Source organism: Salmo salar, chromosome ssa07 (genome assembly GCF_905237065.1).
Source record: "Salmo salar chromosome ssa07, Ssal_v3.1, whole genome shotgun sequence".
NCBI classification, from domain to species: domain Eukaryota; kingdom Metazoa; phylum Chordata; class Actinopteri; order Salmoniformes; family Salmonidae; genus Salmo; species Salmo salar.
Window position 1 is genome coordinate 30398997 of NC_059448.1, and position 25202 is coordinate 30424198.

Genomic DNA, 25202 nt, shown 5'->3' on the forward strand with positions numbered 1-25202 from the left:
TTATCAAGGCGTCAAGCTCATTGATGAACTCTCCAAGGGAACCTGGAGGGCGATAAATGATAAGGATGTTAAGCTTGAAAGGGCTGGTAACTGTGACAGCATGGAATTCAAATGAGGAGATAGACAGATGGGTCAGGGGAGAAAGAGAGAATGTCCACTTGGGAGAGATGATTCCAGTGCCACCACCCCGCTGGCTCGATGCTCTAGGGGTATGCGAGAACACGTAGGCAGACGAGGAGAGAGCAGTAGGAGTAGCAGTGTTTTCTGTGGTAATCCATGTTTCCGTCAGCGCCAGGAAGTCTAGGGACTGGAGGGTAGCATAGGCTGAGATGAACTCAGCCTTGTTGGCCGCAGACCGGCAGTTCCAGAGGCTGCCGGAGACCTGGAACTCCACGTGGGTCGTGCGCGCTGGGACCACCAGGTTAGAGTGGCAGCGGCCACGCGGTGTGGAGCGTTTGTATGGCCTGTGCAGAGGGGAGAGAACAGGGATAGACAGACACATAGTAGACAAGCTACAGAAGAGGCTACGCTAATGCAAAGGAGATTGGAATGACAAGTGGACTACACGTCTCGAATGTTCAGAAAGTTAAGCTTACGTTGCAAAAATCTTATTGACTAAAAATGACAAAAAATGATACAGTACTGCTGGCTGGTGGAGTAGGCTAGCTAGCAGTGGCTGCGTTGTTGACTTTGAATGTGTAGCTGTCAAGGTAACCTCGATAGTTTCAGTACTACACCTTGTCATGAAACAAAGCAACTTTGTAGCTAGCTAGCTAACATAACACTAATCAAGACGTTCCTTGTAATGTATTTAGTTTCTACAATGCTGCTCGTCGGTAATAGTTGGCTGGGTTAGGAAAAATGTTGTCGCGGGGGACGGAAATAGCTGGCTAGCTAACCTCGATGGCTGGCTAGCTGAACTCGGTAATTACTAAACTACACAATTATCAAGCAATGACAAAGACAACTAAGTAGCTAGCTAGCTAACACTGCACTAGTCAAATCGTTCCGTTGTAAAGTATTAGTATCTACAGCGCTGCTAGTCGGTAACGGTTGGCTAGCTAGCAGTGGGTTAATGATGACTAGGTGTGTTGACTAAGTCTGGCGCCGCGTCGCGGCTGGCTAGCTCACCTCGATAATTACTCAAACTACACAATTATCTTAGATACAGAGACAGCAAAGACAACTATGTAGCTGGCTAACTAACACTAACACCACACTAATCAAGTCGTTACGTTGTAATGTAATCGTTTCTACAGTGCTGCTAGTCGGTAGAAGTTGGCAAGCTAGCAGTGATGACTAGCTAGCTAGCAGCTAGCAGTGTTGACTACGTTAGGAGGACTACGTTAGGAGGACGAAGATAGCTAGCCTCGATATTTACTCTAAACTACACAATTATCTTTGATACAAAGACGGCTATGTAGCTAGCTAAGAAGAATTGCTCAGATCAAACAAATCAAGCCGTTGTAATGTAGTGAAGTGTAATATTACCTGTGGCGCGAAGCGTAGTGCGACTGCTCGCTCCAAACCGGAAGTCAAAATAGGTCTGCCCAATGCTGCAGACATTTTTTGGTACCCTTCCCCAGATCTGTGCCTCGACACAATTCTGTCTCGGAGTTCTACACAATTCCTTCGACCTCATGGCTTTGTTTTTGCTCTGACATGCACTATCAACTGTGGGAACTTATATAGACAGGTGTGTGCCTTTCCAAATCATGTCCAATCAATTGAATTTACCACAGGTGGACTCCAATCAAGTTGTAGATACATCTCAAGGGTGATCAATGGAAACAGGATGCACCTAAGCTCAATTTTGAGTCTCATAGCAAAAGGTCTGAATACTTATGTAAAGGTATTTCTGTTTTAATTATTTTTATAAATTTGCAAATATTTCTAAAAACCTATTTTCGCTGTGTCATTATGGGGTAGATTACTGAGGATAAAAAAAAAATGTAATCCATTTTAGAATAAGGCTGTAATGTAACAAAATGAGGAAAAAGTCAAGGGGTCTGAATAAATTCTGAAGGCACTGTATATCATAGGCTATGTAGGCCTATTGGATAACAACACCATCATTTGGGATTTTTGGGGTTTGGGATCATAAAATGTCTTTAATGTAGGGCTCATCAGGCTCATGTAGCATCAGGCTTGATTTTTCACACTGATCAAAGCTCTAATCAAATCCAGACATATTTATATGCTTTATATGCTTTAGAATGACAATCTGATTTTGGTGGGAAATACAGGGTTACCTGGGAGAAAAGTGATTTATTCTGGGGATGGAAGGTTTCTAAAATACTGGGAAAATATTGAACCCTATTAGCCACACTCCTTCCCCTTCTTCTTGTCTCAACATGTTAAATTATACTTAAAACGTATTATCTTCACACATATTTTAGATGCTTTTCACTGACAGATGCAACTCAATAATCACTAGGCTTATTGCCACATGCACTGCCCAAATTGTGGGCTTGTGATTTGAAACAATTTACAGCTATTTTTTTTAAAGAAGCTAATGATCCTCTGTGGCTAAGGCATTCTCTCTGGTGAAGTATTTTGAATGATTTTATTTAGACATGAGCAATTTGTATGACAATCCATACTCTATTTTTTCAGATAGTATCAGATACATGGTCTAAACATACTGAGAAATAGGGTTTCACACGCTTCTTTCTGTCAGGGCGCTTCTATGTCAAGTAAATCAATATTTCAATATTTTATTTGAAGGGGCAAGGAGGAATTAGGGCGGGCCAGGCCCCCTAAGTCCCGCCCATAAATGCCTGCCCTTGCTTTAGTATGCTGCTATAGGTCGTTGTTCCTTTACATCGCCACACAGTGGCGCTAATGCCTCATATTTGGAACATAGGGCTGGACTGTGAAGGATTGGAATTGGAACAATGCTGCTCTCTTCGGGCTCTTCCAGCGAAGTGCAGAGGCCTCCTCTGTTCCTAGCCCATTGTCACGTCGATAATGAATCATTGCATGAACAATTTTCTCCTATATGAGAACACACACTGCCTATATTGTGGGACCCTTATAAAATAAACATAGTGTAACTAACTTTCAAAGGCACTAACAAGTTTAGTCTGGCGTCAATCAAACAAACAATAATTCAAAAGGGAGACTTCACTCAATGACACTACAAACAATTTTATAATAGCATGCACATGGTCTATAACTATCCTTTAACTAATGTTCATAGCCACAAACAGTTGTTTATGCTTAGATTTATCTGAAATCTGTCTGTTGCTGTCCTTGATGCTGACATCAGGAAAGCGTAACGGTAGGCTCCATCCATCCACCCATCCATCAAGCAGAAGGGAGACTTTGTGCACAGATTAGAATTACATTTTAATAATAAATAAATAGCAGCATCACACAGAAAAAAACAACACTGTCTTGTGGATGATTGAAATTGTCAAAACATGAGAAGTGTCATTGACAAACATTCACAAGTAAATGGTATGAAAACCGGTGATTGATTGATTGTAATGGAATGGAATAATAACAAAATATATTTAGCTATGGACCAGGGCATTATGCTGCATTTATGACAAGTGGGAAACTTGTACTGTAAACTGGGAGCAACAAGTTGTGTGCATTTTCATGCTTTGAACTCATTGAGAATGCCGATTGGCGAATGGTAAACAAGCTGCGTCAACCATAAACTAAAAGTACAGCTATCATGCTCGTAAACAAATTACAGTATTCAAAAACCATATATATAGAATACATTATGTTTTCTATTTGCATTTAACTGCTACAAATGCTGTTATCAAGGTAATTTCCTTAGTAGGTGACAACAGAGCTCAGCATGTGGGAGATGTTGTGGGCACAGGGATGATAGATGAGTATCCCACTAGTAATTACGAGTGGGAGGGGGGTTCAACTGGATTTTTCCCAGTTGTATGCTCATAGTTAAGAGATGTCATAAACCCAGCATTAGCGTGGCTTGCTAACGCTGAGAAGGGGAAGCTCAGTGCTAGCAAGAAGCACTAATGCCCTGCACCAGAAACAGCTATATTCTACACACACACAGTTATGGCTAACATATACAGCTTAAAATAAATTGTTTAGGATACCGCTTGACTTCGCTCCTCAATCGAAACGCAAACTGATTTCGGATCAGGCGCCTGTCCTCTCTGCAGTACTTTTCATTCTTTTAGTTTAATGTTTTTGTCAGACACGTCAATGGGCCTGTAGCAACCCAAAATTCTTATTTTCAACGTCTTTTCAACGTTATCATTTTGTCTGATAAAAGCTCCAAAATTACTAGGGATCGCTTAGGCCTTCTGTTCGATCTTCCTTATGTAAGAGAGAACTTGACATAGTGAGTGAGTTGATATGTTTTTGACCTTTGAACTTTGACCTGTGTAGAGGGGTCAGAGGTTGTCATATATATATTCATTCAGGTGCTCTGGTGTTTTGGTTGTGGTTGTTGCAGCGTTTGATTATGGGTTGTAGGAATAATATGGGTTGTAGGTCAGAGTGGGATATACTGTATAGGCCTGAAGGATTACTAACATACTGTACATTTGGTTTGTTCTATGATAGGGTTATAGACTATGGTTATGGTTGAGTTATGGTCATAGCTATGGTTGTAAAGATGACAGAAGGGGGATTATCGTCTTGTGAAGTTAGGTTGGCTGTGTGAGACAAAGGCATGCACACACTGCAGCCCTTCGGGACCTGCATTGCTGTTCATCCTTAAATTGACTGTTTTCGGATCTTCTCAAAGAATGCTGTGTGAATCTGAGTGAGGTAATACATTATGATGTGTGAGAGAGATCCACTGTACACAGCGTTTCCAATCCCTTCATTCACCGACCCTCTTTAAAATGATTTATTTCATGCACCACAAGGTGGAGCTGTGACACTATCACTGGGGCTATATTGTGTTCAGTTATATTCCTCTCTCCATTCAACATTACTAGTCTACCTATTAACTATTATTGGCCTTTTTATACACGCCTGCAGAGCTCGATTCAGACCTGTTCTTATGTAGTGTCCTAACATGGTGCTGAACTGTTACTAAAATCCATAATACAGTTGAGTTTGGGTATATTTTAAGTCTTGAGTCTCTGTTCAGCCTTGTTCATGGCTTCTTCTTCTGTGGGTTTCTAGATTGAAGCAGTACTTTTCTATTACATCCAGGTCAAGATGAGTCCTTCCCATAGAGTTGGATAGAAGGCTCTTGCGCCACAATGCCACCTTTAACATGGACAGTGTCACTGAGGGCTTCCCATTGTACAGATAAGAGATGGGGTTTTTTGTATCTCTATGGTTCCTCCTTGGCCCTGTGCTCTGTGGATGTGTCCACTGTCTCTCTATAAGACAAACCCAGTATTGTCCCCCTCTCTTGCACGCATCACAAAATATGTCCATTCTGTCCATCCATCGTCACCCAATGTGACGCAGCGCTGGCGTAATTCAATTAACCAATCAAACGCTGCTGGTGCGCTCCACCTGGGCGTGGCAGAAGCTGTCGACGGAAAGCTTCAGCTCCGACATTCGGGGTTTTAATTCCGACATTATCCCGGGACATTCCATCTCCATCCCCATCCTGCCATCTGTGGAGTCGTCAGGTTCCATCCCTCTGATCATCCCATTCCCATCTACCCGGCCCCCTCCACCACCATTCCGACAGTTACTATTCTGGTCCATACTTCCCATCTTCCCATTCCCACCATTATGTCCAAATATGGGCACGATGGCATGTGACGTACACGGCATCGTCGTAATTGCAAGCGACTTACTACTAACTCCGGCGTTTGGCCCTGTGTTATACTGACAACGTATATAGCTGGAAAATGCCCTTCTATATGTCTTATTAAACAAGGTATACACTAAAGGGTTAACTCCGGAGGATATATATCCCACCCATACAAAGACGTTGAGGAGCTCGGCTAATAGCGGCTCATTGCATGAACCCTGGCAGAGGACGTATGTGACATTGGTGATGAAGAAAGGACACCACATGATCAGGAAGAGGAAGAACACAATCCCCAGCACCTAGAGAATAGGACAGAGAATATAGAACAGATTAGAGAACACAATCCTTAGAACCTAGAACATAGAACAGAGTAGAATAGACAACATAGAACAAGATTAGTGTGGAGTATAAACAGTTATGGAATGCAATAGAACAGAATGGAAAATAATGAAATGGAAGAGACGAGAAGCGAAGGAGACGAAAATAGAAAAGAAGATCATAGTTGTGTAAAGTTGGTCCTCACCTTGGAGGCCCGCCTCTCGTTCTTGATGGCCTGCATCATCCCCCGTCTCCCGATACTGTCCCGTGGATCATGCCCCGTCGGCGAGCTCAGCTGGGATGCCACCTCGGAACTTGGAATTATGCTAATGTACTCTGAGGGGGAGATGTTTAGGAGGCTGGTCTGCCGGACATACTCTGCCCCTTTCTGGCAGCTCAGACTCCCTTGTCTGCTAGGAGGAGGAGCCTCAATGTTTATGGGTGGGACTTGGAAGTTTGGGGCCGGGGATCGGTGGTTTGAGGGAGTGGGCGGCGGGTGTAGTGGCTGATGGGAGGGAGTCTTCACCTCGTAGAGGAAGACGGTTGCCTGGCGCTGGAGGACCTGGAGAAAGACAGACAGGATGTGATATTACAGCGGTCTAATTTTGTCCTACTGTTCTTATGTCTTATGTCTGTGTTTGCTATGTGTATGAGCCACATGTCTTTTAAGCCAAAGACACATTTCCATTCCTATCAAAAAGGGAGCAAATCAAAACATGCCAACGCCATCTTAGTGGTTGTAGCCAACAATGTTGGGCCTGTGTTATATTTCCTCTCTGACAGACCAATGAGATTCAATCAGAGGCGGGACAAATACATGGCTAGCCAATCAAAAGACAGAACATCAAATGGCTATCCAATTAAAACATTCTCTGACAGACCTGTACGGTTAGGTAGTAGGACACCACCATGATGACCAATGGGATGAAGAAGGCCACGAACGAGCCAATCAGCATGAAGTGCTCCTCGTTGAGGACACAACTTCCGTCAACAAACACCTTGTCCTTGTTATGGAGGCCTATGACCGGGATAGGCATTGACACTCCTAGTAGAAGGAGAGAGAGAAAGAGAGAGTGATTAGAGAAGAAGAGAGAGAGATTAGAGAGAGACAGTTAAAGACATTGTCCTTGTAAAGGCTGATGACCGGGATAGGCTTGGACACTCCTAAGATAGAGGGAGAGAAAGAAAGAGAGGGATGAGATAGGAGAAAAGTAGGGAGGGGAGAGAAAGAAGATAGGGATAAGAGAAAGAAAAGGAGAGACAGATGAAGACGTTGTCCTTGTTGTGGATGCTGATTACTGTTATAGGCATGGACACTCCTTAGAGAAGGAGAGAGATAAATAGAAAGATGTGGCGAGGAGAGACATGAAGAAATTGTCCTTGTTGTGGAGGCCGATGACTAGGAAAGGTATGGATGAAAAAATAGAAAGAGAGAGAAAATAGGGATGAGAGAAGGAAATAAAGAGAGGAGTGGGATCAAGACTGTTTTTGTTGTGCAGACCTAATAAGCTTTAATTAAATGTAGAGAGAAGGATGAAAGAAGAATACAGAGGGTTGAGCGAGAGAAGTGAGAGACAGACTAACAGATAGACAAAGACAGATAAAATAGTAATTCCACGCATCCCTCTAATCCAGGTGTGTCAAACTTATTTTTCCCCCAGGGGCTGTATTCAGTCTTCAATGAGGTCCGTCAATATGTGCATTTTAGCTTTAATTTCTGTGATTATTAATGAGCTTGACACAGTCAAGAAATTGCATGAATTTGGAAAGTACTCAGACCCCTTGACTTTTTCCGCATTTTGTTCCGTTACAAAAACCAAGCCATGAGGTTGAAGGAATTGTGTGTAGAGCTCCAAGACAGGATTGGGTTGAGGCACAGATCTGGGAAAGTGTACCAAAAATGTTCTGCAGCATTGACGGTCCCCAAGAACACAGTGACCTCATTCTTCAATGGAATAAGTTTGGAACCACCAAGACTCTTCCTAGAGCTGGCCGTCCTGCCAAACTGAGCAATCGGGCCTTGGTCAGGGAGGTGACCAAGAACCTGACGGTCACTCTGACAGAGCTCATAAGCTCCTCAGTGGACATGGGAGAACCTTCCAGAAGGACAACCATCTCTGCAGCACTCCAATCACCAATCAGGGCATTATGGTAGAGTGGCCAGACGGAAGCCACTCCTCAACATAAGGCGCATGACAGCCTGCTTGGAATTAGCCAAAAGGCACCTAAAGGACTCTCAGACCATGAGAAACAAGATTCTCAGGTCTGATGAAACCAAGATTGAACTCTTTGACCTGAATGCCAAGCGACACGTCTGGAAGAAACCTGGCACCATCCCTACTGTGAAGCAAGGTGGTGGCAGCATCATGCTGTGGGGATGTTTTTCCGCAGCGGGTCTGGGAAACTAGTCAGGATCAAGGGAAATATGAACAGAGCAAAGTACAGAGAGATCCTTGATGAAAACCTGCTCCAGTGCACTCAGGACCTCAGACTGGGGCGAAGGTTCACCTTCCAACAGGACAATGTCCCTAAGCACACAGCCAAGACAACGTAGGAGTGGCTTCGGAACAAGTCTCTGAATGTCCTTGAGTAGCCCAGCCAGAACCCGGACTTGGAACCCGATTGAACTTCTCTGGAGAGACCTGAAAATAGCTGTGCAGCCTGACAGAGCTTGAGAGGATCTGCAGAGAAAAATGGGAGAACCTTCCCAAATACAGGTGCGCCAAGCTTGTAGCATCATATCGAAGAAGACTCAAGACTGTAATCGCTGCCAACCACAGTTCACAATTCCCTGTTAAGCCGTGAGAATACTTGATGGATGATGGAAGCAGCGTGTTGTTTTTATTTATTTTGTTTTAAGCCTTGCCCAAACCATAGCTCTAACCTTAACCACTCGGAATTAATGCCTGAACTGTTAACCTTTGAGTTGTTTCTGTTTTAAGCCTGTAACCACGCGGAATTAACCCTGTAACCACGCGGAATTATAGCATCAAAAATAGACGTTCATCCATCATACTTCGAATTTCGCGATTGGACTACCTTGGACCATGTCATCTGTTTAACACACATACACGCACGCACACAAACAGAGACACTGAGGCACACACACAACCTGACCTTTCACCCTGTCATCTGGCTGTCTACCAGACCCATTGACTTTACTTATCTATCCATCCTCATAGAGAGAAAGAGAGAGAGACAGATGGAGAGAGAGAAGGAGAGAGAATCATGTCTGTGTCAGTCTCACACAGTTTTGGAATACCACCATGCTTTACAACGAGAGAGGGAGGGAGAGAGAGATGGAGGGATAAAGAGCTAAACAGCCAGGAGGTCTAGATGAGTAGGCAGAAAAAGAGGAAATAACAAAGTCTCCTTCTGCCTCTATTCATCAACATTTCCTAAAGGAGTACTCTGTGCGTGTGTGTGCGTGTGTGTGGGTGTGACGCATGCACCCATATATCCCCTTACCTACCTATAGATATGGTCCATACAGCTGCTATCTTCATCATAGCTTTAGTTCTGGAGTTGAAACGGCTGTGCTCTATAGGATTTCTTATGGCCACGTATCGATCCAGAGATATAGCACACAAGTGCATTATACTGGCTGTAGAGAAAAGGACATCCAGGTAGATCCAGATAGGACACAATGCACTGGGCAGGGGCCACGCATAGTCTGGAAGAGGAGAGGGGGGGAGAGAAAGTCAGGTTAGATACAGTGCCTTCGGAAAATATTCAGACCCTTTGACTTTTTCCACATTTTTTTTACTTTACGGCCTTATTCTGAAATGGATTAAAACAAAAACGAATTACTCAGCAATCTAAACACAATACCCGATAATGACAAAACGAAAACAGGTTTTTAGAAATGTATTAAAAATAAAAAACAGAAATTCCTTATTTACATAAGTATTCAGACACTTTGCTATGAGACTCGAAATTGAGCTCAGGTACATCCTGTTTCCATTGATCATACTTGAGATATTTCTACAACTTGATTGGAGTCCACCTGTGGTAAATTCAATTGATTGGACATGATTTGGAAATAAATACACCTGTCTATATAAGGACCAACAGTTGACAGTGCATGTCAGAGCAAAAACCAAGCCATTAGATCGAAGGAATTGTCCTTAGAGCTCCGAGACAGGATTGCTTTGAGGTACAGATCTGGGGAATGGTACGAAAACATTTCTGCAGCATTGAAGGTCCCCAAGAACACAGTGGACTCCATCATTCTTAAATGGAAGAAGTTTGGAACCAACAAGACTCTTCCTAGAGCTGGCCCGCCCAGCTAAACTGAGCAATCGGAGAGAAGAGCCTTGGTCAGGGAGGTGACCAAGAACCCGATGGTCACTCTGACAGAGCTCTAGAGTTCCTCTGTGGAGATGGGAGAACCTTCCAGAAGGACAACCATCTCTGTAGCACTCCACAATTCAGGCCTTTATGGTAAAGTGACCAGATGGAAGGCACTCCTCAGTAAAAGGCACATGACAGCCCACTTGGAGTTTGCCAAAAGGCACATAGACTCTCAGAACATGAGAAACAAGATTCTCTGGTTTTGATGAAACCAAGATTGAACTCGTTGGCTGGAATGCCAAGCGTCACTTCTGGAGGAAACCTGGCACGGTGAAGCATGGTGGTGGCAGCATCATGCTGTGGGGATGTTTTAAAGCAGCAGGGACTGGGAGACTAGTCAGGATCGAGGCAAAGATGAACAGAGCAAAGTACAGAGAGATCCTTGATGAAAACCTGCTCCAGAGCGCTCAGGACCTCAGACTGGCACAAAGGTTCACCTTTCAAAAGGACCATGACCCTAAGCTCACATCCAAGACAACGTAGGAGTGGCTTCGGGACAAGTCTCTGAATGTCCTTGAGTGGCCTAGCCAGAGCCGATTGAACATCTCTGCAGAGACCTGAAAATAGCTATGCAGCGACACTCCCAATCCAACCTGAGAGAGCTTGAGAGGATCTGCAGAGAAGAATGAGAAACTCCCCAAATACAGGTGTGCCAAGCTTGTATACCCAAGAAGACTCAAGGCTGTAATCGCTGCCAAAGGTGCTTCAACCATGTACTGAGTAAAGGGTCTGAATACTTTATATTAATTAGCCCCAAATTCTGAACCTGTTTTTGCTCTGTCATTATAGGTTATTGTGTGTAGATTGATGAGGGAAAAAAACGATTTAATCAATTTTAGAATAAGGCTGTAACCTAACAATGTGGAAAAAGGGGTCTGAATACTTTCCGAAGGCACTGTAGTTATGACATTTTCAGGGCTGATGTGGAACACAGAGATTATTCAAATTAAAGTAGTATGAAATGAATATGCAATATTTTGCAAAGTATGCACTTAATATGCAAGTGAGGCAGTACTGAATACATAGTAACCCATAATTTAAGGTAAGGTGATGTTATTAACACATCTTCATGTTTTATGTAAAACAGAGTTTGTAAAAATTTGAAACAAGTTGTATACTATTTTATGCAAATTAAATACATAATAACATGCTAATTAGCCTGTGCAGAATTAAAAAGTACAGCATGTTAAACCAATATATTTCAAATCAGAGGGTCATATTGTTAACATAATTGATGTTTTATGCAGAACTGGGAGCCACACACACACACACACACACCAGGGGTGGTAAGAATAATTGGGATTGTATGATAATGAACAAAAAGCAGGGTTACTATTCAATAGCCCAACTGATTAGGCCTAGAGTGACAAATAATATGCCCAAGTCTGTGCCCATGCCACCTGCATGCACACACACACAGCACCCCCACCAACACACACACACCACATGACACACAGAGAATGAGTATACCAAACATTAGGAACACCTTCCTAATATTGAGTTGCACCCCCCTCTTTTGCCCTCAGAACAGCCTCAATTCATTAGGGCATGGACTCTACAAGGTGACGAAAGCATTTCACAGGACTGCTGCTTTTAGTGTCCTTGTGTTGTTTTACTGTGTATTTATTGTGATGCATGTATTGGCTGGTGCATTTCCCTTTTGGGGAGTAAATGGGTTATCAGGTTTTACTGTTTTACTAGCTATCTTTTACATTAAGTGGTCACTTTCTGCGGTTTCTCCCCAGGTAGTAGTTTAGTAGTGGTGGGATTACTGCTCTTGGTTCATCCCAGATTGCCCGTTAAGTGATAAAACATGCATTCTTACAGTTATCTATGAATGAGTTCTGTCATCTTTCATTCTCGCTGTAACATAAGTTAAGGTAAGTTAATGTGCGTTACAATGTATACTTGTACATTGTGTGTTTGCAAAGCATCTCTGCTAATCATTTTATCTGAGCGTGACTCATATCTACCATCATCGTGCTTGGCCCAAATTCTATGGGCCGCTTCATGTGCTGTCCAGCAGTCGAGCAGCCCGATATCTTTTTCTACTCGGATGGCATTTGTCGTCGGCTAAACATTACTGGGTCTTTCTATTACTAAGTATATATTCACAGAAGTGGGCCTCCTGAGTGGCGCAGTGGTCTAAGGCACTGGGGATGTTCTTGTCCCATCGCGCTCTAGCGACTCCTGTGGCGGGCCGGGCGCAGTGCACGCTGACACAGTCGCCAGGTGCACGGTATTTCCTCTGACACATTGGTGCAGCTGGCTTCCGGGTTAAGCAGGCATTGTGTCAAGAAGCAGTGCTGTTTGGCTGGGTTGTGTTTCGGAGGACGCACGGCTCTCGACCTTCACCTCTCCCGAGTCCGTACGGGAGTTGCAGCGATGAGACAAGATTGTAGTTACTAGTTGGATACCATGAAATTGGGGAGAAAATGGGTAGATTTTTTTATTTTTATACAAATACAAATACAAATAAAAAATATATTCACAGACGTATAGCCTCATTTTAAGTTAACCTTTATTCCTCAGATTTAAAGTTAAGGTTATCACCTTGGACCTTAATCAAATCAAATGTTATTGGTTGCTTACACATACTATTTAGCAGATGTTATTGTGAGTGTAGCAAAATGCTTGTGTTCGTAGCTACAACAGTGCAGTAATATCTAACAGTACACAACAATACACACCAATCTAAAAAGTTAAAGAATGTAATTAAGAAATATAGAAATATTCGGATGAGCAATGTCGGAGTCTGGAGTGTGTATACAGTGGGGGGAAAAAAGTATTTGATCCCCTGATGATTTTGTACGTTTGCCCACTTACAAAGAAATGATCAGTCTATAATTTTAATGGTAGGTTTATATGAACAGTGAGAGACAGAATAACAACCAAAAAATCCTGAAAAACGCATGTCAAAAATGTTATAAAATGATTTCCATTTTAATGAGGGAAATAAGTATTTTCCCCTCTGCAAAACATGACTTAGTACTTGGTGGCAAAACCCTTGTTCGCAATCACAGAGATCAGACGTTTCTTGTAGTTGGCCACCAGGTTTGCACACATCTCAGGAGGGATTTTGTCCCACTCCTCTTTGCAGATCTTCTCCAAGTCATTAAGGTTTCGAGGCTGACGTTTGGCAACTCGAACCTTCTTCTCCCTCCACAGATTTTCTATGGGATTAAGGTCTGGAGACTGGCTAGGACACTCCAGGACCTTAATGTGCTTCTTGTTGAGCTACTCCTTTGTTGCCTTGGCCGTGTGTTTTGGGTCATTGTCATGCTGGAATACCCATCCACGACCCATTTTCAATGCCCTGGCTGAGGGAAGGAGGTTCTCAACCAAGATTTGACAGCACATTGTCCTGTCCCCTTAGCAGAAAAACACCCCCAAAGCATAATGTTTCCACCTCCATGTTTGACGGTGGAGATGGTGTTCTTGGGGTCATAGGCAGCATTCCTCCTCCTCCAAACACGGTTGAGTTGAGTTGATGCCAAAGAGCTCCATTTTGGTCTCATCTAACCACAACACTTTCACCAGTTGTCCTCTGAATCATTCAGATGTTCATTGGCAAACTTCAGACGGGCATGTATATGTATTCTTGAGCAGGGGGACCTTGCGGGCGCTGCAGGATTTCAGCCCTTCACGGCGTAGTGTGTTACCAATTCTTTTCTTGGTGACAATGGTCCCAGCTGCCTTGAGATCATTGACAAGATCCTCCCGTGTAGTTCTGGGCTGATTCCTCACCGTTCTCATGATCATTGCAACCGCACGAGGTGAGATCTTGCATGGAGCCCCAGGCCGAGGGAAATTGACAGTTCTTTTGTGTTTCTTCCATTTGCGAAAAATTGCACCAAATGTTGTCACCTTCTCACCAAGCTGCTTGGCGATGGTCTTGTAGCCCATTCCAGCCTTGTGTAGGTCTACAATCTTGTCCCTGACATCCTTGGAGAGCTCTTTGGTCTTGGACATGGTGGAGAGTTTGGAATCTGATTGATTGATTGCTTCTGTGGACATGTGTCTTCTTTACAGGTAACAAGCTGCGGTTAGGAGCACTCCCTTTAAGAGTGTGCTCCTAATCTCAGCTCGTTACCTGTATAAAAGACACCTGGGTGCCAGAAATCTTTCTGATTGAGAGGGGGTCAAATACTTACATTTACATTTAAGACATTTAGCAGACGCTCTTATCCAGAGCGACTTACAAATTGGTGCATTCACCTTATAATATCCAGTGGAACAACCACTTTACAATAGTGCATCTAAATCTTTTAAGGGGGGGGGGGGGGTTAGACTTACTCATTTCCCTCATTAAAATGCAAATGAATTTATAACATTTTTGACATGCGTTTTTCTGGATATTTTTGTTGTTATTCTGTCTCTCACTGTTCAAATAAACCTACCATTAAAATTATAGACTGATCCTTTCTTTATCAGTGGGCAAACGTACAAAATCAGCAGGGGATCAAATACTTTCCCCCCCCCACTGTGTGTGTGTATATATGTATATATATATAATGTGTATACATGTATACACAGTATACTGTGTATACAGTGGGGAGAACAAGTATTTGATACACTGCCGATTTTGCTATGAATTCCGGCTATGCTGAGCTGCGCCGCTCTGTAGCAGTCTACTGTCTGCTCTTATTTCTGTACAATGTCTTATGTTATATGTATGTTACATCCTCATCGGCAGACTCAGTAGCCTTGGTTTCTCAAACGATTGCGTCGCCTGGTTCACCAACTACTTCTCTGATAGAGTTCAGTGTGTCAAATCGGAGGGCCTGCTGTCCGGACCTCTGGCAGTCTCTATGGGGGTACCACAGGGTTAAATTCTTGGGCCAACTCTTTTCTCTGTATACATCAATGATGTCGCTCTTGCTGCTGGTGAATCTCTGATCCACCTCTATGCAGACGACACCATTCTGTATACTTCTGGCCCTTCTTTGGACACTGTGTTAACAACCCTCCAGACGAGCTTCAATGCCATACAACTCTCCTTCCGTGGTCTCCAACTGCTCCTAAATACAAGTAAAACTAAATGCATGCTCTTCAACCGATCGCTGCCTGCACCTGCCCGCCTGTCCAGCATCACTTCTCTGGACGGTTCTGACTTAGAATTTGTGGACAACTACAAATACCTAGGTGTCTGGTTAGACTGTAAACTCTCCTTCCAGACTCACATCAATCATCTCCAATCCAAATTTAAATCTAGAATTGGCTTCCTATTTCGCAACAAAGCATCCTTCACTCATGCTGCCAAACATACCCTCATAAAACTGACCATCCTACCAATCCTCGACTTCGGCGATGTCATTTACAAAATAGCCTCCAATACCCTACTCAACAAGCTGGATGCAGTCTATCACAGTGCCATCCGTTTTGTCACCAAAGCCCCATATACTACCCACCACTGCGACCTGTTCGCTCTCGTTGGCTGGCCTTCGCTTCATAATCGTCGCCAAACACATTGGCTCCAGGTCATCTACAAGACCCTGCTAGGTAAAGTCCCCCCTTATCTCCGCTCACTGGTCACCATAGCAGCACCCACCTGTAGCACGCGCTCCAGCAGGTATATCTCTCTGGTCACCCCTAAAGCCAACTCCTCCTTTGGTCGTCTCTCCTTCCAGTTCTCTGCTGCCAGTGACTGGAACGAACTACAAAATTCTCTGAAACTGGAAACACTCATCTCCCTCACTAGCTTTAAGCACCAGCTATCAGAGCAGCTCCCAGATCACTGCACCTGTACATAGCCCATCTATAATTTAGCCCAAACTACTAACGCTTCCCCTTGTATTTATTTATTTTATTTATTATTTTGCTCCTTTGCACCATATTATTTATATTTTAACTTTGAACTTTCTTCAAATTATAAATCTACCATTCCAGTGTTTTACTTGCTATACTTTATTTACTTTGCCACCATGGCCTTTTTTGCCTTTACCTCCCTTATCTCACATCATTTGCTCACATTGTATATAGTCTTATTTTTGTCTACTGTATCATTGATTGTATGTTGTTTTACTCCATGTGTAACTCTGTGTTTTTGTATGTTGTCGAACTGCTTTGCTTTATCTTGGCCAGGTCGCAATTGTAAATGAGAACTTGTTCTCAACTTGCCTACCTGGTTAAATAAAGGTGAAATAAATAAAATAAAAATAAAAATACTGTATAACCATGTATGCCTTTTCCAATTGTAGGACCTCTCCTCTCTTAGCACAAGTTTGAGTTTACATTAAGGCAACAGTGTTGGGTTTACATTATGCTTTTCCAGAGGCGGTCTCAATGATGGCTTTAATGGGTTTTTCAGTCTGAAATACACTAAATGTTCCTTCCTTTTAATCTCGCATTATCTCTTAAGTTCTGTTTACATTATGCACACTCACATGTTAACCATACTCTCATACAACCTTAGATGAAAGATTTAGCATGGAACATCAGTCGTCATCAGAAGATCTAACACTGATTTGTCCTCTCTTTAACCTGTTAGGGCTAGGGGGCAGTATTGACATGGCCGGATAAAAAACGTACCCGATTTAATCTGGTTACTACTCCTGCCCAGTAACTAGAATATGCATATAATTATTGTCTTTGGATAGAAAACACCCTAAAGTTTCTGAAACTGTTTGAATGGTGTCTGTGAGTATAACAGAACTCATATGGCAGGCCAAAACCTGAGAAGATTCCATGCAGGAAGTGGCCTGTCTGACAAGTTGTGTTTCATCTTGGCTCTTTTTATTGAAGACTGAGGATCTTTGATATAACGTGACACTTCCTACGGCTCCCATAGGCTCTCAGAGCCCGGGAAAAAGCTGAATGATATCGAGGCAGCCTCTGGCTGAAACACATTATCGCCTTTGGTAAGTGGCCGATCAGAGGACAATGGGCTTAGGCGCGTGCACGAGTCGACCCCATGCTTTATTTTCTTTTGTCTTTTTACCTAAACGCAGATTCCCGGTCGGAATATTATCGCTTTTTTTACGAGAAAAATGGCATAAAAATTGATTTTAAACAGCGGTTGACATGCTTCGAAGTACGGTAATGGAATATTTAGAATTTTTTTGTCACGAAATGCGTCGTGCTCGTCACCCTTGTTTACCATTCGGATAGTGTCTTGAACGCACAAACAAAACGCCGCTATTTGGATATAACAATGGATTATTTGGTACCAAACCAACATTTGTTATTGAAGTAGAAGTCCTGGGAGTGCATTCTGACGAAGAACAGCAAAGGTAATAACATTTTTCTTATAGTAAATCTGACTTTGGTGAGTGCTAAACTTGCTGGGTGTCTAAATAGCTAGCCCTGTGATGCCGGGCTATCTACTGAGAATATTGCAAAATGGGCTTTCGCCGAAAAGCTATTTTAAAATCTGACATAACGATTGCATAGAGGAGTTCTGTATCTATAATTCTTAAAATAATTATGTTTTTTGTGAACGTTTATCATGAGTAATTTAGTAAATTCACCGGAGGTTTGCGGGGGGTATGCTAGTTCTGAACGTCACATGCTAATGTAAAAAGCTTGTTTTTGATATAAATATGAACTTGATTGAACAAAACATGCATGTATTGTATAACATAATGTCCTAGGTGTGTCATCTGATGAAGATCATCAAAGGTTAGTGCTGCATTTAGCTGTCTTCTGTGTTTTTGTGACATTATATGCTAGCTTGAAAAATGGGTGTCTGATTATTTCTGGCTGGGTACTCTGCTGACATAATCTAATGTTTTGCTTTCGTTGTAAAGCCTTCTTGAAATCGGACAGTGTGGTTAAATTAACGAGAGTCTTGTCTTTAACCTCTATGGGCTAGGCGGGACGAATTCGTCCCACCTACGCAACAGCCACTTGAAGCCTGTGGCGCGATTTTCAAAACCTTAAAAATCCTATTACTTCAATTTCTCAAACATATGACTATTTTACAGCTATTTAAAGACAAGACTCTCGTTAATCTAACCACAATGTCCGATTTCAAAAAGGCTTTACAACGAAAGCAAAACATTAGATTATGTCAGCAGAGTAACAAGCCAGAAATAATCAGACACCCATTTTTCAAGCTAGCATATAATGTCACCAAAACCCAGAAGACAGCTAAATGCAGCACTCACCTTTGATGATCTTCATCAGATGACAACCCTAGGACATTATGTTATACAATACATGCATGTTTTGTTCAATCAAGTTCATATTTATATCAAAAACCAGCTTTTTACATTAGCATGTGACGTTCAGAACTAGCATACCCCCGCAAACTTCCGGGGAATTCGCTAACATTTTACTAAATTACTCACGATAAACGTTCACAAAAAGCATAACAATTATTTTAAGAATTATAGATACAGACCTCCTCTATGCACTCGATATGTCCGATTTTAAAATAGCTTTTTGGTGAAAGCACATTTTGCAATATTCTAAGTACATAGCCCAGGCATCACGGGCTAGCTATTTAGACACCCGGCAAGTTTAGCACTCACCATAATCATATTTACTATTATAAAAGTTTGATTACCTTTTGTTGTCTTCGTCAGAATGCACTCCCAGGACTGCTACTTCAATAACAAATGTTGGTTTGGTCCAAAATAATCCATCGTTATATCCGAATAGCGGCGTTTTGTTTGTGCGTTCCAGACACTATCCGAAATGGTAAAGAAGGGTCGTGCGCATGGCGCAATTCGTGACAAAAAAATTCTAAATATTCCATTACCGTACTTCGAAGCATGTCAACCGCTGTTTAAAATCAATTTTTACGCCATTTTTCTCGTAGAAAAGCGATAATATTCCGACAGGGAATCTCCTTTTTGGCAAACAGAGGAAAAAATCACAAAGGCGTGGCGGTCGGGTCACGCGCCTAAGCCCAGAGTCCCTTGATCGGCCACTTGAGAAAGGCGATAATGTGTTTCAGCCTGGGGCTGGGATGACGACATTCTGTTTTTTCCCGGGCTCTGAGCGCCTATGGACGACGTAGGAAGTGTCACGTTAGAGCAGAGATCCTTAGTAAAAGATAGAGATGGAAAAGAAGTTCAAGAAATGGTCAGACAGGCCACTTCCTGTAAAGGAATCTCTCAGGTTTTGACCTGCCATTTGAGTTCTGTTATACTCACAGACACCATTCAAACAGTTTTAGAAAATTTAGCGTGTTTTCTATCCATATGTAATAAGTATATGCATATTCTAGTTACTGGGTAGGAGTGGTAACCAGATTAAATCGGGTATGTTTTTTATCCAGCCGTGTCAATACTGCCCCCTAGCCCTAACAGGTTAAAAGTTAGATTAAAGAGAGAGGTTGACGCACCTACATTTTCTCAAGCGTGCTCAAGTATGCTTTCCACTTTCGGTCAGTATTAATTTAGCAAAGGAGATAACACATAATCAGTTCGGACAGACAAGCAAAAACTGATTACTTGAATGTCGCAGCGGCCTAGCCTACACCCAAACGTTAGAGATCGGAAATGCTGTATGGGATGAAAACAAGACAATTTTTCAGTCTGATCAACTGTAGGCTACTAATAATAGCAATTGCATACAGCCTATGTGCCCTGTCCATCTGGTCAGGGTAAACAAATTGGTAAAGTTATGTATTTATAGTAAATTTTTGTGTCAGGAGAGAATGTGATCAAATGTGGTTTATATTCAAACTTGGGCTGACTCGGCTGCCTATACTTTTAACTGGATATAATCAATCAACATGATAGATGTGAGTTCATGTTTTATTACAGCTACTGTAAGTCCCTTCCTATTCCCTGATTTAGAGGTGATAACCACTCCACTGAAGCCATGTCTCATGTGCCCACTCATCCACTGTTTCCTCTCCAAGCACTATGAGTACCCCTATCAATTTTCTCTCATTACTGTATGTAGAGTAAATCACACACACACAAACACAATCACATTATTGCACATAAATTATTTTACTTCTTGCTTGGACTAACTCATTCTTAGCTCTTTTGTCTAGCTATGTAGTGTATTGTGGTGTTATTTTTTTGTCTTCCCAGTCAAATACTGTCTTTCCTTCAGTGGAAGAGTTGAGCTCTTCCCCAAAACCATCCATCCACGATGAGCCTGTCCTGCACTGAAGCCTCTGAACACCTCAACCCCTGTCCTGCTCTGAAGTCAAGCCTCTGAACACCTCAAATCATGCCTCATACCCCCATTCAATCACTGTTGTGATCCCTTCCCAACACTGTGTAAGTAGCCCTCTCATTCCCATTCCCTATAATATTGTACTATAAATGTCTTCATTAAATGCTTTCGGTTAAAATACTTAGTCTTTGAAGATTTTTGAAACACGCTTTGTCATCTCCGTGTGTTCCGCACCTATACTGTGGGTCTCTCATCCTCCTAAAATGTTCAAGTCACCAGCCTCCACTGCTAACTAAGATGCACTATTGTACTCTAAGACAGAGATTCAGTTTACACAGACCACTAACGGTTCTCAATGCACTCAGTCTCACAGAGAAAGAGACAGAGCTAGAGACACAGAGAGAGAGAGAGAGAGAGACAGATGCAGAGACCGTTTACACAGACCAGATAGCACCAACAATTCTAGATACACAGAGAAAGTTTAAACAGACCACACAGAGCACTAACCACAAAAAATACACACCCTGTCTAAGAAACTGAGACCACAGAGCCAAACTCAAGACCGTTTACACATACCACATTGTATGGCCAGTATCCCCACCAGCCACGACCAGTGGGAGTTATGCACAGTGTAGTTCTACTCACCATAGAGTATGTTGATGAGGGATATAGGCATCACTAGTATCCCCACCAGAATGTCGGCCACAGCCAGAGACCTCAGGAAGAAGTTGGTGGCATTCTGAAGCTTTTTCTCCAATGAGACAGCTAGGATGACCAGGATGTTTCCACACACCGTCAGCACGATGATGACCAGGATGAGGAGTGCCGGCCAGTTCTTCTCCTTCAAATACAACCAAACTTTATTTGTATAGCACCATAGAAAGAGAATGACTAGAACAGCCATAGAATATCTGAACCTCTGACCTTGGCAAATGACTGGTAAACTCATGGGTACACTCAAAATGGCTAACCTGGTATTGTAGTGATTGTTGCTCTATATATAGCACATTTTGTAGCAACATCAATTAAATCCATAAAAAAGTTTATAATAATAATACAGATAAATAAAACACACTAACCTTCATGGTCGGTGCTCGAATCACCGCCTCTGCCTGTGACGACCCCAACGACAGGTTAGCATCTACTCCTCCAGCCCCGACCCCCCAGGGTAGACTCTGGTTGAGTCCAAGGTAGGTGGAGTTGTTCCCCCCTGGCAAGACCATCCAGCCCCCAACCTCCAGAGAGTCCGTGGCAGAGGATCCGAACCCGCTCAGTAGGGCTACCCCTCCTGGACTTCCCATCCTGGGAGGGTCTCTCCTGAGGCCTGGAGGTCCTGGCTGGACCTGCACTACTCCCCTGTCACCACTAGAGGGACCAACCCAGAGGACCATGTGACATCAACAGACTTGGGATTGGTTTGGTTAGGAATAAAAACGTGTTGTCTTGTAATGGGTAGTCCAAGTTTAGGTCCACTTAGAAAGTCTAGAGACTTGGAATTGATTTAGTCTGGGTTCCGGGTGAAAATAGTGTTAGAGTGGGATCTAGTTACGGTTTAGTTAAGTTCACAAAATGGATAGTCAAGACTCCAGGTTTAGGTCCACTTGAAAGTAAAGGAAGAGTTGATTGGTGGTTATGTTTCCTCTTATACAGTGGAGAAGGAGAACGCCCCAGGATAAGCTCTTCTTCAGAAGTCCCATGTGAAGGACAAGCTGAGCTGGTCAGTGTTGCCCATTGTTTCATGTTTTTGGTAACTTTAGAGTAGAAGACCCATTGTTTCTATGTTTAGAAAGGTCTAGAGAAAGGGAATACAAAAACATTGAGTTTTACTCTCTCTCTCTTTCAATCTCTCATTGTGTGTACATGAGTGTGTGCACAGATCTATGTGTATATGAGTGTATGTGTGTGTGTGTGTATCTACTTGTATATTGTCCATACTGTCTATATACACCACATATTTATATTCTGACATTACTCTTTCTGATATAGCACGTTGTGATATTTTTTAATCTGTAGATTCTTGACTTTTTTTTGTCTATTATTTGTCTATTATTATTGTACTGTTAGACATGTACTGAACTGCTGGAGCTAGAAACAAAAGCAATTCACTGCACCTGCTTTAACATCTACTAATCTGTGTACAAATAAACTTCGATTTGATTAAATTTTTTAAGATAAACAGCCTACAGCCGCGAACACTGTAATCCCACATATAAATCTAATGCAGTTTGTGAGGCTTAGAATAATGAAATGGCTACATTAATGGGATACAGTTTGTTTATATGACGCGGTTCAGATGATACATCCCAGACCAAGAGAGCGCTACAGGCAATGCAGTTAAACAGGGCTATAAAACAGCAATACATAAAATAGATAAGATTTGGCATGGGTCCCCAGGTCCTCAAAAATTCTACAGCTGCACCGTAGAGAGCATCCTGCATCACCGCCTGGTATGGCAACTGCTCGGCCTCTGACCGTATGGCACTATAGAGGGTAGTGCGTACGGCCCAGTACATCACTGGGGCCAAGCTTCCTGACATCCAGGATCTATATAATAGGCGGTGTCAGAGGAAGGCCCAAAAAAGTGTCAAAGACTCCAATCACCCAAGTCATAGACTGTGCTCTCTACTACCGCATGGCAAGCAGTACCAGAGCGCCAAGTCTAGGACCAAAAGGCTCCTTAATAGCTTCTACCACCAAGCCATAAGACTGCTGAACAATTAATCAATGTAAATAGCCACCCAGACTATTTACATTGAGCCCCCTCCCCCCCTTGTTTTTACAATGCTGCTACTCGCTGTTTATTATCTATGCATAGTCACTTTACAAATTGCCTCGGCTAGCCTGTACCCCCGCACATTGCCGGTACCCTGTATAGCCTCGTTATTGTTATGTAATTATCTTGTGTTACTTTAGTACACATATTCTTAACCGCATTGTTGGTTAAGGGCTTGTATGTAAGCATTTCACTGTAAGGTCTACACTTGATGTATTCTTGTGACAAATTCAATTTGATTTGATTTGAAGAGAACTAAACAGGAAGAGACAAAGAAAGGGGGGCAGATACAGAGAAAGGGGGAGAGAGGGGGAGATAGACAAGGAGACAGACAGAGCCAACCTTGGGGGCGTAACTCAACGATGATCACTTATGTCTCGTGGGTTTCATAACCATGTCTTCATAACAATTCAATAATGATAGGTGACAGGAATTCAGTTCAACCATTTATACGAACGTGCTAATCTCAACACATACAGCTCTCATGATGCTCTGCGGCACAACCCTAATACACCACATCTCCTCCCCACCTACTTAAATTTCCCCATTATGAACAACAGTCCTGAGAAGGTAACTGTGAGCCCGTAGGTGATGACTAGTGGGCCAGGGTGTCACCCAGTAACAGTTACAGACCACTCACGACTGGTGGTTGTCAATGTTGCTTTACTCAACAATAACTGATCTGTGTGCCTTTTCCAGATGACGTCCTCTGCAGTCTGAACAGTGTAGGGCACAGGACCAGTCTGAGCAAAGACTGTTGCAGGAACCCGCTTTGGTCCGTTGAGTTAGTTCCTAGCTAAGACATTTTCTCCAGGATTGAAAGCTCTGTCATTTGCTCTCAGTTCATGACATTTGACTTGACTCTCCTGGCATTTTTGCATTTAGAGGTTTGAGTACTGTAGGTCAAAGCTTGTGCATAGCTCTCTCTCTTCATGTATCATAGTGCAAGAGAAAATGGCTGACGTTTTACGTGCTCCTAACCGAATGTGTTTTTTTGTTCGTTTTTTTGCATTGTTTCCAACTTATATTTTTACTTATTCTGTACATAATGTTGCTGCAACCATCTCTTATGACCGAAAATAACTTCTGGACCTCAGAACAGCATTTACTCACCACAAACTGGCAGAAGTTTTTTCTCTAACGAGTCTGACAAGCCCGACGTGAAGGACATACTGCTTTCCCGGGAACCGGCCCAAATCCCCATAATTTGCATAAAGAGAAGACGAAGAAAAAGAGGACGAAGATTGGGCTGCCTTCTGAGAATTCGTAGGCGATCGAATAAACTCCCACTGCCTTCCGTTCTACTAGCTAACATGCAATCATTGGAAAATAAAATCGACGACCTACGAAGACGACAGATTATTTCACTTATAATTCACTGTATCACAATTCCAGTGGGTCAGAAGTTTACATACACTAAGTTGACTGTGCCTTTAAAAAAAAAATTGTAGACCTCCACAAGTTTGGTCCAACCTTGGGAGTAATTTCCAAACGCCTGAAGGTAACACGTTCATCTGTACAAACAATAGTACGCAAGTATAAACACCATGGGACCACGCAGCCGTCATACCGCTCACAAAGGAGACGCGTTCTGCCTCCTAGAGATGAATGTACATTGGTGCGAAAAGTGCAAATCAATCCCAGAACAACAGCAAAGGACCTTGTGAAGATGCTAGAGGAAACGGGTACAAAAGTATCTTTATCCACAGTAAAACGAGTCCTGTATCGACATAACCTGAAAGGCTGCTCAGCAAGGAAGAAGCCACTGCTCCAAAACCCCCATAAAAAATACAGACTACAGTTTGCAACTGCACATGGGGACAAAGATCGTAACTTTTTGGAGAAATGTCCTCTGGTCTGATGAAACAAAAATAGAACTGTTTGGCCATAATGTCCATTTGGAGGAAAAAGGGGGAGACTTGCAAACCAAAGAACACCATCCCAACCGTGAAGCACAGGGGTGGC

At 42.7% G+C, this 25202-nt stretch overlaps 1 protein-coding gene across 2 annotated transcripts in view; it reads right to left on the reverse strand.

Annotated features, from left to right (window-relative positions):
- Nucleotides 1-3326: 3326 nt before the first annotated feature.
- htr2cl1 (5-hydroxytryptamine (serotonin) receptor 2C, G protein-coupled-like 1) overlaps nt 3327-25202 on the reverse strand; it is a 202467-nt gene continuing 180591 nt past the window's right edge. For both annotated transcript variants that reach the window (XM_014207393.2, XM_014207392.2), the window contains exons 3-8: nt 21544-22256; nt 21110-21305; nt 9504-9704; nt 6913-7076; nt 6237-6593; nt 3327-6012 (exon numbers count right to left, since the gene is read on the reverse strand). In XM_014207393.2, the coding sequence (XP_014062868.1) occupies nt 5443-6012; nt 6237-6593; nt 6913-7076; nt 9504-9704; nt 21110-21305; nt 21544-21855 (1800 nt within the window). In that variant the 5' untranslated portion in view covers nt 21856-22256 and the 3' untranslated portion in view covers nt 3327-5442. The remainder of the gene's footprint in view (nt 6013-6236; nt 6594-6912; nt 7077-9503; nt 9705-21109; nt 21306-21543; nt 22257-25202) is intronic.